The 12,279-nt window shown below is 40.2% G+C and overlaps 1 protein-coding gene across 8 annotated transcripts in view; it reads left to right on the top strand.

Annotated features, from left to right (window-relative positions):
• The window catches only part of DPP6 (dipeptidyl peptidase like 6), a 564,650-nt gene that overhangs the window by 409,257 nt on the left and 143,114 nt on the right, over positions 1 to 12,279 (top strand). For 7 of the 8 annotated variants that reach the window (XR_008973047.1, XM_057416431.1, XM_057416433.1 and 4 more), the window contains exons 4-5: positions 8,258 to 8,352; positions 10,975 to 11,049. Coding sequence is in view for 7 of the 8 variants with exons in the window: in XM_057416431.1 (XP_057272414.1) it covers positions 8,258 to 8,352; positions 10,975 to 11,049 (170 nt within the window). In the remaining variant the exon portion in view is untranslated. Of the gene's footprint in view, positions 1 to 8,257; positions 8,353 to 10,974; positions 11,050 to 11,903; positions 12,151 to 12,279 lie in introns of those variants that run through there. The other variant, XM_057416436.1, reaches the window with a different exon arrangement.

Genomic DNA, 12,279 nt, shown 5'->3' with positions numbered 1-12,279 from the left:
AAACATGTTCTCCGTTTCTCAGAGGTTCCTCAGCTTTTCATGCCTATGACACTAAGCCGTGATCTGAGCCTATAGAGTTCCCAGATTAGGGGTCTTTGAAGTGGAGTTCAGTCTCACAAATGAGAAGCAGAAGCATAATTGTACCTGGTTTCAGATTTGGGACTGAAATTTCAAAGGTGTGCTCTGCCTGGATTTCAGGTGCCGAGGTTTTCTCTCAATGTGATTGAATAAGGTGGTTTTTTTTTTTGAGTTTGGATCTTAAAAGATACAGGATTAAACAAAAAAGAGAAACAGACTGGCATTACTTATTTTTATAGTTCTAAGTTTTCCCAGAACTTGGCCTCCTTCGAGCATCTGACACGTTAATTTAAAAGCCTGCACACTGATATGGGAATTTTCCTGAGCTATTACTGTTACTACTGTAAAAGCGGTATATTGGTGCACCAAGTGCAACTGCATTGAGATGATGAGCAATTAAAACCACTTCTTGCATAATAAAGCACATTCTATCATGTTGTACTTACTTAATATACCAATGCAATGTGTTATACAGCATTTAGCTAAATTACAGTAAATCACCTATCTAAAGCAGTTTTCCTTTCAGAATCTCATGTGGAAAAAAAAAAGAAAAAAAAAAGAAAAGCTGGAAACAGTAAAAGGATAATGACCCATAATGCCAGAAAGATAAAAATGGGATTTCAGTCGTCTCCTGGAATTTAAGGCTGTAGCAGTGTTGTTAAAGGCAAGCTGTTCACTGTCCCCTGTTGCTCCCTTGCATAATTGTCACAAAGCATAACTCCTACTTCTGCACTGCAGAGTAGTGAGGCTAAAGAAAAATGAGTTGCTGGTGGGGGCAGGCGGATTGAAGACAAAAGGCAGGGTGGTAGTTGGGGGCTGTGGAGAGTTACAAGTGCCAAGTTCCTCAGGTACCAGCTCTCGCTGAGCGTGAGGTAAAGCTTTGAGTCTGTAAATGCTGTTCACTACTTGTGATCCTTGCTTCCTCCTCTCTCTGTTACCCCAGAGCCACCTTACTGCAGCATCAGGGGACAGGGGATGGGAAGCCTTCTCTGCATTCTCTCTCTGGAAAGCAGCTTAGTATCAAAACAAGCTTGGCTTCTGTTTTGGGGAGGGAATTTCAGATTCAGTTGCTTATGGGTACATGCTATAAATATCAAATAGATGCACTGCAGTATGTCTCAAAAGAACAACAGATCATAGCATTAAATGCATCATCACAACAGTCTTCTTTTCCACATGAATTTGGGATTGCATCTGTCTGGACACGTGAATAGGCTTCCATCGGGTACTGATTGTGCTTTTATGTTGCATTATGTTCTCTGTGGTTCAGTTTTACAACAATGAGAAAGCATGCATGGTCCTAGTGTTTGTTGAACATTGATTGCCTGTGCTATTCTGAGGAGTAAACCACACCTGCCCCAGGGAGTGCAGATCCTGGGGGTCTGCTCACCTACATGACTCCTGTTTAGCAGATATTGTCCTGAATGAGTCAATAATCCTGCAGGCCTACTAAATACAAAGTGAAATAAGTATTTCCCTAAGACTATCTGTATTCATCCTTCTCCCTGCTCATATCAGGCTTCACCTTCTTCCTCTTGTTTGGTGCTTCTTGTTGATGTTTGCTGGCTTTTTTTCAGACAGTTTTTATTTCCTCTGTGAATTTACCTTGTTGTGTCATTTTCCTCTCTGCTTCCATTATTTCCGAAAACCTCATCTTTTTTCTTCCAGAATCATTCTCTGAAGATAACAGACCCATGCTTCTGCTGCATTTGGCAGGATTAAGAGTTTTTTTAAGGTCTTGGCCCCATACACAGTAGCCTGTTAACCCCAGCTTGTCCTATTCCCTTCCCTGTGTCCCTTAGAAAGCAGTATTTTTTTTGCAGGAAATCCTAAATCACCCCAGTCTACTTTCTGTGCAGGATGCTCCTGTGAGCTATGGGGATGACTGTACTGATCCAGTGCTGTGCCTGGTGCTGATGTCTACTCTCCTCAGCTCTGCTGCACGTGGGCTGGCTTGTGGGTGCAGATGCCGACAGTCACAGCAGTGAACACTCCCTGCTGCCCAGCCCACAGCCTGCCTGGGTACCTGGTTTGGTTTTGATGCTGTTCCCATAGAGACAGACTGTGTTTCAGTGTAAACTGGTAGCCTTCCCCAATCCTGCAAATGTGGGTAATCACTACAAGCCAGTATGACTGTTTCACCCCATGTGCTGCAGGTCAGCTGTGGGTAGTTTAAGTTTGCTTTCTCCAACAGGACCCTTTTCTTTTGCCCTGGTGTGTGTGTCCTGGGAGTGAGGGCTGTGGCATGTCCAAATCCGCCGGAATCCTTTCCCCACCTCTGGTCTCCATCTGCTGTGCTGGGGCTCACCTGGCCCTTCAAAAATCTTGTTAGGATCCTAAATAAGAATAAAATTATTTCTTTTTATTCTAATTCCACTGCCTCATCCTCACGTATTTTTCCAAATGAATACAACTGTAGTACATGCTGTTGCCAGTCTGAAAATAACAATTCTGTTTGAAAAAGCATCTGTCCTACTGTTGCAGCCTTCCTGCCTGTTATCTTGTTAGATGGTAAGTGCTAACCAGTTGTGTCTGATCGATACCTGCCTGGGAGGACTCCAAGAAACCCTTGGCTGGTTCAGGCATTGCCATCACATCAGCAAAGGGGGGAGGGGGTCAGCCTGGCTGACTGCCGAGTGCTGCCCTGCATCGCTGTGGGCAGTGCTGCAGGGCTGATGGAAGGCTTGTCCTTCAGAGGTAAAGTAAAATTCTGAAGACCTGACTGCTTTGGGTCATTAAAAAGCTCACAACAGCTTTTCAGTTTTTGGAAGAGAGAGGGTGATAACATCAGGCTCTTGACTTGTTTTCAGCTGCAATAATTGGCTTCGTTGGGTTGAATAGGATGTGGTGTTTTCACTTCTTGCAAAGCTCAGAGGACTCCTTCAGGATTTCTAACACCACTGTAAAGCCCATTAGATGCAAGGTACCTGCCAGCTGCTGTGGGGCATGCCAGAGTTCACATCTAGCAAAGACCTTCCTACAGGAGCAGAGATGAGAAAGAGTGCTAGTCCTCCCTCTGTGGCCCTGTGACATTCGCCGTCCTAGTACAGAGCTCCAGCCCAGCAGCATATGTGGACCAGTGCAACGTGACCTCAGGCCCCGGGGAGCGATGCAGGCTCGTTCCTGCCGGGTGTGCTGCCGTCTGCTCTCTTGACACAGCATAATTTGCTTGCCAGACTTGATGGTTCTGCTGGTATCTAGAGACTCATTTATCTGAAATGGTACAGAACAACTTCAGGACTTAAACTTCCTTTATTCACCAATCTTCCTTAATCTTAAGGATTGAGAACGATAATTCCCTCAACGCCGACTTTCATCAGACTGAGACTCATTCAATTATCTTTCATGTCTGTTCATCTGAAACTGCAGGACTTGAGAAGTTGCCTTTTCCTCTAAGTCTGTGGCTCTAAACAACTGGAGCTGTCCTAACAGTCCTGATACTACCTTCTCCTTTTTGCTAACTCTTACTGTTGACGCTCTGCATCAGAATTTCATAACTTCTTTTTTCTTAATGCTTTTCATTTGTCACTTGCTAAACCGGTAACAAATTACAGCTTTGTTAAAAATGTTTTTGAGAACATTATTCTGTTAGAAAAAAATCCCATCATTTTGTCTTGTTTCAGCCTAAACAAGAGGCCAGTGAGCAGAGCTGCCAGGCTAAGCAAACTCACATGTGTACTGTTCCTGGTGAGGAAGGGACAAGAGCTACTGCAAGGGACATGAGCTCCCTGTCACTAGATCCTTTTGCTCTGCTTGTTTATTCCTGACTGAATTTGAGACAGGTGTACAGAGAAGCTGGGAAGCTCTGACATGGCAGATACATTTTTGGTGTTGGCTTTTCTCATTTTACCTGTTCTGCTTAGCAGGCTTTTAAGACTTTTTGCCAAAGTTCCCCCCATTCCTCTATGCTGATTCTGTACCATTATTTCTAATAATCAGTATTTTCTGGAATCAGTCACACCCGTAAGCCTGACTACATACCTGTGTCTATACTCACAGACACGTAATATATCCTACCAACCACACAATTTCCTGGAAGTTGAAAGAGTGGCAAGAAGTTGGTCAAGTGAACTCTGCTGTTAAAGAAATGGAATACATGGCTTTATGCCTGAAAGTTACCATTTTCAGCATCATTGACACTGAAAACCAGCCCCAAAGAAAGGCAGGTATAAAACATGAGAAGCAGTGATGACCTTTATCAGCTGTGGTGACAACTATAAATCAGGCTGCAAATCCTCATCAGCTCGCTGGACAGAATTCATTACAGACAGAGGTTACTGCATTGCTTTTTGTCTTTGATTGAGGTTTGTCCCATTTAAATAAATGCTCTTGCACTGCAACAAATCACATGTTTCAAACAGAAATCCAGGAATATTATTCATCGATTCTTATGAGGACTATGATAATTTGACATACAGACCACCTAAACCTCATAGTGTTTTGCTTGGAATATAATGCAGATCAATTTGTTCTTCTCTTAAGCAGACCAATTTTCTGTTCATTAATTCAGATGCTGTGTTGATGGCTTGTATTGAATATAATAGCAAGATTTACAGCCCTAACAAATCAGCACTGCTTCATTTATTCTTCCTTATTTGTACCAGAAGTGCATGCAGCAGATTTGCACCTGATTTTAAACTTGTTACACCTTAACAAATAATGGAAATTCTTTCATCTACTTCCAAGTGTGGAGCAACTTTTATGTAGTCATCTTGAAGTTTCACAGTTTGTTAAAATGTTAGGTTTTTTAGAGCATAGGGAACAATAAAATGTTAGTAGCGATGTCATTATGGGCAGTAGTGTAACTTCCATCAGTTCATACAATGCTCAAGAAACAGCTACCAAATAAAGCAGCCCCACAGACTCATTAGATTAATAAGATACTTACCTGTGTACTGAACTTTTCATTGCTAGTTTTTTCTGCAATTACAAAATACCCTAAGAGGCTTACAATTACCTAGATGCTTAGCTGGACATATTTAAAATGTGATTTTTCTGTCTGAACTTAGTATGCAGTTAGAAAACATTCTGTGCTGTCAACATAGGGTAACAATTAAAGCATTAATCTTTTTCAAAATATCTCATAATTGCATAATATTCTTTGTCTCAGTTTAGTTATTCCAGTTATTTCTGGAATACCTGAAAATTAAAATTCGGACTGTATACTTTCCACATATAACTTCATCCTTTGTGGCATACAGATGATGTGTCATCCTTAATGGTATAAGGATATAAAGGCCAGGTGTGTAGGAAGCATTAATACCTTTTATTGTATCACTTCTGTCCTGGGTTCAGCAGTAGCAGTCATTTTTCTCCTTCTTAGTAGCTGGTGCAGTGCTGTGGATTTGACTTTCGGCCTGGGAACAGTGCTGATAACACCAATGTTTTTAGTTGCTGCTAAGTCATGTTTACCCTGACCAAGGACTTTGTGAGTCTCATGTTGTGCCAGGGAAGAAGGGAAGCCAGGAGGAAGCAGAGGCAGGGCACCTGACCCAAACTGACCGAAGAAGTATTCCATACCACAGCACATCATGCCCAGGATGTAAAACTGGGGGCAGTTATGTGGTCGGGCTGGGTATTGGCTGGCAGGTGGTGAGCGGTTGTATTCTCTTCCCTTGTTATTTCCCTTATCATTATTATTATTGGTGGTAGCAGTAGTAATTTGTGTTATACCTTAGTTACTGGACTGTTCTTATCTTGACACATGGGAGTTGCATTCTTTCGATTCTCCTCCCCATCCCTCTGGGAGCTGGGGGAGGAAGCGGGGGGAGTGAGAGAGAGACTGCGTGGTACTGAATTACCAGCTGGTCTTAAACGACTACAGCTTCCTAAATTGTTAGCATAGAGGCATTTTTAAGGATCTGGAAGCTGGAAGTTAAAAGTTGTAAATAAGTCGCTGCTGGATCAGACGTCAGAGATCTTTTGCATCATTTCTTCTGGTGTCTGGGTCAGGACAAGAGCAAATGCTTAGGGAAGAATTTAAAAAGCAGGTGAATTTCTCAAGATGATAATTCAGGATATACTTTGAGTCCCTCAGAATCACAGGTACAGGGGCTTTCTGAAAAGTGTCTCACCTCAAGACCATAGTCTTCGATGGATTTTTCTTCCATTTTTCTAATTCTTGTTTGTACCCATATGCGGTCCTGGCACTGTCTCTACTCTGTGACTGTGACTTCCACAGATTGTTTACTTTATGCGTGAAAAAATAATCCCTTTTATTTGTGTTGGATCTGTCACTGGCTGGTATAATTTAATGCCTCCAATATTTGTTTTGGAAAAGGCAAGGAACAAGCATTCATTATTTGTCTTCTTTATGCTGCCTATAACTGTTTTGATTTCTGCTCTAGTTCTGTTCAATCAGTTCTTTCCCAGGTTTAAGAATCTTAGTTTGTTCAGCCATAAATTGTATGAAGCAGTATTTTAAGGTCCAGAATATCATCAGGCATGAAAATACCATGCTCTTGGACAACACTCCAGAGCTAATGACAAAATTTTAATACTGTCAAATCAAAACAGGAGCTCTCTTCATTATTCTGGTGTCAAATTACCTAATTTATGTTTTTACTGATGACCCAAGGTATTACTAAAATTTATTCCATAATTGAAATAAAGAGATGCTTTCAGAAATTTACCTATGAGACTGAAGGGCTGCTGCTGTGATTTGGACACTGAGAATCTGAAGTCTCTAAAATCATGTTGTTTGGAGAGGATCGTCTGTGTTGCAGCAACCATTTGGCCTCACAGAATCTGATTCATCCCAATCTCAGGAAAGATTTTTTCTTCCTACACTTACATGTAAAACTGTGATATGTAGGAGATGACTGTTTTTATTGATAGTAGTAAGTTAAAGCTTTTCATCTACACTTTCAGAGCATTTTTCAAAGGTGGTTAATGACTGTGAAGAGAATTGTCATCACCAGCTTAGAAATAAGACTGAAACACAGATAAGGAAGGAGTATGCTAGGTCTGTACACCAAAGTTTTGTAAGACTGAGGCTCTGGACCCAGTCATGTCTTCAGCATGTTACCCCAAGATGGGCAGCACACACATTTGTGGTTACAGTAAGTTGGGTCTGTGCTTGTATGAATCTTGTAGGATTTAAACTTGCCTTTGACTTATCCCAGCCAATATGGATAATGTTTAACCATTTCTGTGTCCCTAACACTTGTGGGATGCACTGTGATAACAACCCCGGGGTAAACACAGTGAGGGTAGGCAATGAGGAATTGTTTCCTTAACTCAAACTGGAGGCAGAAGTTTGGTGGGATTCATCAGTTCTCAATCTTCATTTAGCCCGGTTGCAAAAAAACAGTAACCCTACTCTTGTAGGATGCTTGGGACTTACATCTTATGTTTTATCTGTGAGGCAGTGCGTGTAAGCACTGATCAGACTTGAACTTCAGTTTATGACATCTGACAAGATGACAGCCCTTTAATGTTATGTTTTTTCATCCTGAACCTTTGACCTGCTATCCAACCCTCATTTGGAGTTTCTTTCGTATGTCTACACCAACCTTTCTGTCAAGTAAGCTTTGAACTTTGAGAGCTGGAGACTGTCTTCTGCCTGTGCAGGATTCTGGAAGGGACTCTTGTCCTTGTCCAGATGTCCTGAGTGCTGTAGTAGTCCCAAAGTGCAATAGGGACAAGCTTCTTTGTCTTGTTCCATGTGGAAATGGCAATTTCTTTGCATGCATCTCCTTCTGGTATAAGTTTGCAGGACAAATGGCAGAGTTGGAAGATCTGCACAATATAAGGTTCCAGAATCTGCTTTTTTAGAGGGTGATTTGCCTTTACCTTTCAGAGACTTTCCAGGCATCTGGATTATTAAACTCCTACAGAGAGTGAGAACCTTGGAAACCTTTAAGTGTTAGGAATGTTTTTTAACCTTCTTTTTTCCTACACTAATAATATAGCAAGCTGTATATGTGCTTTCAGAAAAAGTCACCCTCTTGCATTCAGCTCTGGGAAAGTGTGGCAGAATAAACATTTGACAAACACTAACCATGTTATTTAATGACTAGCCTGGAAGCCATTTTAACATCACATCAATGGCTGTGTTAAAAAAAAATGTGTTCTTTAGAGGGAAGTTCTCAGCAGTACTTTTGGTTCAAGTCCATAACTGGCTTCTACACAGACAATTCCAAATTTCCTTAATGTTCTTCTCTTTTCTTCCTTGTAGACAATGAATTCATTTATAGAAACCAGAATGGCACAGTGATTCTGAGGAATGTCGAAACTAACAATTCAACAATATTAATAGAAAACAAAAAAATTGTAAGTATTTTCTGTAATGAGTAGCAGAATTTCACAGTTCTTTTGCAGTTGGATCAGTAAAGCAGAAAATGACTTGGGGTTCAACTTCGTGTATTGTCAAGAAGCAATACACTGGTAATGCTATGGGCTACGCTATGACTGATAATGTGAAATTGAATTCCAGCTTTTGTTATTATTCTGCAAACTCAGTTTCTTTCATACTACAGGAAAGTATCATATAGATATTTGAAGCTAGTCTTGCATACACTATATAATTGAAAGATGCATAATTCTCGTCTTTGCATGCTTAATAGAAAAGACAATTGGTATAATATACTGTGTGTTGGTAGCATTCTCCACATTCCTTCATGCAAATGCTTATTTTTTAATTTGTGGGTTTGCTGATTTTTCTTGCCTAATAGTTGAAATGTAATTTCAGTGTTGTTAATGAGTAGGCTTGATGAATGGAAGTGGAGTTGCATGTGACAGCAACCCTAAGAAATTACTGGGAAAAGAAGTTAGTAGTTGGCTATTAAAATGAATGAAAAGAAAATGAATTCACAGCTGATACAGATAATTATTTATAATGATGAAAGTGGTTTTTAGCATTGTTTTTTGTAGTAGATGAAGCCAGCATTGTGGCAGAAGTTAGTACATCAAATGTCAGAGTGTTTTTAATAATTCTAGCAAGAAGTTAACTTCCAAAGTAAATTATGTGTGTATCGACAATGAGATATGAATCATGTCATTGTGGTAAAAAATGTCACTTCCGCAGTACCTCTTTGATTAACTTAGGATGGTTTTGTTGTACTGTATCTTTGTAAAACTACAAAGGTAGAGGATGGCTAACAGAGATTTATCTTAATAACCAAAGATTTACAGAAAACAGCTTTAAAAACTCAAAAGCTAAAAGTAGATCCACAAGAAAACTGTAAAACTACATTCCAGGTTGATTTTATTTTTCTGTATATGACTTATAAAAATCTCAAGAACAGTATTAATTCTTTTTAATGAGAAAAAGAATTTATCACTGAATTATTACTGCTGGACCCAACTTTAAACTTCACATATTGCCATTTAACCTTCAACCTACACCACATAAGCAATCCTCTTTTACTAGAGTGTAACCCCTTTCATTCTGCTAAGGGTCAAGGAATGGGCTAGCTTCCTTTAATGTCAAAGTCTGTTGAAGTAAAACTGCTTCCATTTGTCCTCTGTTTATTTCCCTGGTTTTTAATTTTTGTAAGAAAAGTGCAGTGTTACAAGGTAATCCTATTTTTCATGACATGGCCATTCTACTGCCTATTCTGCCCTTGCTCCTCTGCCTTCTCAGTAAATAAATCTGCAAAGTATCACCTCCACATTTATCCACAAAGTCCTGATACAAGAGCTGCTGTTACACCTCATCCAGGCACATTGTCTTTGGCCTCTTTCTTCCCAGCACTGGGTAAGAAAAACTTTTGCTGCCTTGGCATGTTTTACTTTCGCTGTGTTATAACAATAAATAAAACCTGCCTTCATGATGACACTGCTGGTTGTCAGGCTCCCCTGGTACTCCTCCTTCTGATCCATGGTGGTCCATCAGCCCATTAGGTTGCCTGAAAGATAGATGCCCTATACCTGGAAACATTCAAGATCAGGCTGGACAGGGCTCTGAGCAATCTGATCTAGTTGAAGAAGAACTTGGTCCTCGCAAAGGGGTTGGACTAGATGACCTTTAAAGGTCCCTTCCAACTCAAAGCATTCTATAATTCTATAATCAGTCCCCTCTGCCTCTGGCTGTCTCATGGGTTCTTCATTCACTGCCTCCACCCCCACTGCCCTTGGGGAGCTCTCTCAGAGTGGGATGCTGCAACCCAAATTCCCCCTTCCATTTTGCTCAATGGGAATCTCGCAAGGATTTGCATCTAATTTTTTAGGTGAGAAGGTGAGATTTAAAGAGCAGTGTATGAGGGGCATGTTAGTGGTACCTCTCTCTGACCTTGATGTCATATGTGCCAGTAATGTATTATGTTGAAATACACCAGAAAGGAGAAATGCCTGCACTATACAAATGATAAGTGGAACAAAGAAAAGGTAAGTCCTGACAAGTCTGAGATATTTTGGCATCCTTTCTTGTCAGCAAGCCTTGAAGTTCAGCTTTGCAGAGCCCAGGTCAGGGCGCACCTGGAAAGCTCTATCACCACAGCATCCCAAAGAATTTTTTAACTATGGAAAATAGGGTAATTTTCCCACTGATGTCTTAACCAGGAGAGGTAGTGGTGTTTCTTTACACTGATTTGTTCCAGCAGGTGTTTACTGTTATCTCCTTCACTTTGGCCAGTGACTGCAGGTGATGAGAGGGAATTAATACTGCCTGCTGCCCACAGCTACCCCGGCAGCCATGGTGCACTAAGTTTGTAAGGAAAGTTCTGGGGGTTTTTGTGATGGCTGCTTGCTCAGGATCACAGCAATGCAGCTATTCTTTCTGTTAGGGAAGCGTGTAAGTGCCCACATTACATTTCCAGGTTTGAAAAGAGCTGTGATGAGTTATTTTTCCTGGTCTGGCAGTATTATTCTTCATTGTTAGAAAGATGTCATAACAATTAGTTCTAAATGTCATTGGAAAAAAAGACTTGTTTCAATGTTTGATTTATTTTCTAGGTCTCTTTAAAGGCTATTCGATACGAAGTATCACCTGACCGGGAATATGCACTTTTTGCTTTTAATGTTGAACCAGTAAGTAAATAGATTTGATTTCAATATACACATCCACTGGCAAGTTTTTGTGGTTCTTTTTTTTCTTCCTTCCATTTCTGTGCTAGTAAGATGATATTTTAAATTAATTGCTTCCTATGTAACCAAGTAAAAAACCCCTCACTTAGATATTCTGAGCGTATGTCATACTGCCATCTAGTAGAGGAGAATGGTATAAATTACACCGTAGAGGAAACACTGTCATTGCCAGGCTGGGAGGGGGATTGTAAATTAATATCTTTGCTAAAAGGAGTTCTGTTTCTTTTCTGTGATATTTTTTCCATTTTGCCTTTTTAGTCACACTATAAATTTCTTCCCCAGAACAAAAAAAACAACTGTCACCATTCCCACAGCTGAAACAATGCATTAATTATAGTGTCACCATTCTCAGTGCTGCAGTTAGGGTTGAGCTATCACTTTCATTATAAATCCATTTCTTCAGAGGTTTAGGTATAAATCACTTGTAAGAAATCACCATTGGGTTACTACTAAGTTTTAAATTAGGGCTAATTTTCTACCAAAGTTCAAAAGAGAAAAATGGAACGTCAAATTTTTAAATGATGACTAAAGATTCAAATACATGGGAAGCAGTTCTTTGGCATGAGGAATTTTTATTTTCTTTTTAAATTCTGCTGGTATAAGACCTGAAATGTTTGAATGATAGCTATGTTGTACTACTTGGATAAACTATAAGCCCTATATATATTGTTTCCATAATCTAGAATTGCACCACTTCCTCAAAAAGAAGATAATTCACTCACCAGTAACAGTAATTTTTCTTCCATAAAATAAATCAAGTTTCAGCTGCTAACAAAGGAAATTTGTTGGTCCTTTAGGCTGTAGAGGTTGTGGCTCTGTTGCTCATCTGATTTCTCTGCTGTCATCTTTGGAGTTATTCCTCACTCACAGTGCTATAAAAGTCAGGAGAACCATGCCTGGTGTTAGAAAAAGTTCAAATAAAACTGTTTCAGAAACTTTAGGGATAATTCATAATAACTTCTTCCTAGGAAAACGCAGCTGGTGAGACTTCACTTACCGGAAGCTTAGCAGACCTCTGAACAGAGATGGATGTGGAAGCATTAAATTAAATCTAAATACAGCCTAATGGCCCTTAAGCAACCAAAACCTTTGCCTGAAAACCCCCCTGCCTTGTGTGCCAGAGGTGTTTTGTAAAATTCAGTTCTTTTAGTGGAGATTGGCCTTTGGCTGTGA

Source organism: Pezoporus wallicus, unplaced genomic scaffold (genome assembly GCF_028554395.1).
Source record: "Pezoporus wallicus isolate ANWC-B61680 ecotype Strahan unplaced genomic scaffold, APGP_CSIRO_Pwel_v1 contig_3847, whole genome shotgun sequence".
Taxonomy (NCBI): Eukaryota; Metazoa; Chordata; class Aves; order Psittaciformes; family Psittacidae; genus Pezoporus; species Pezoporus wallicus.
Note: the sequence above shows the minus strand (reverse complement) of the source record. Positions and strands in the feature narration are given on the sequence as shown.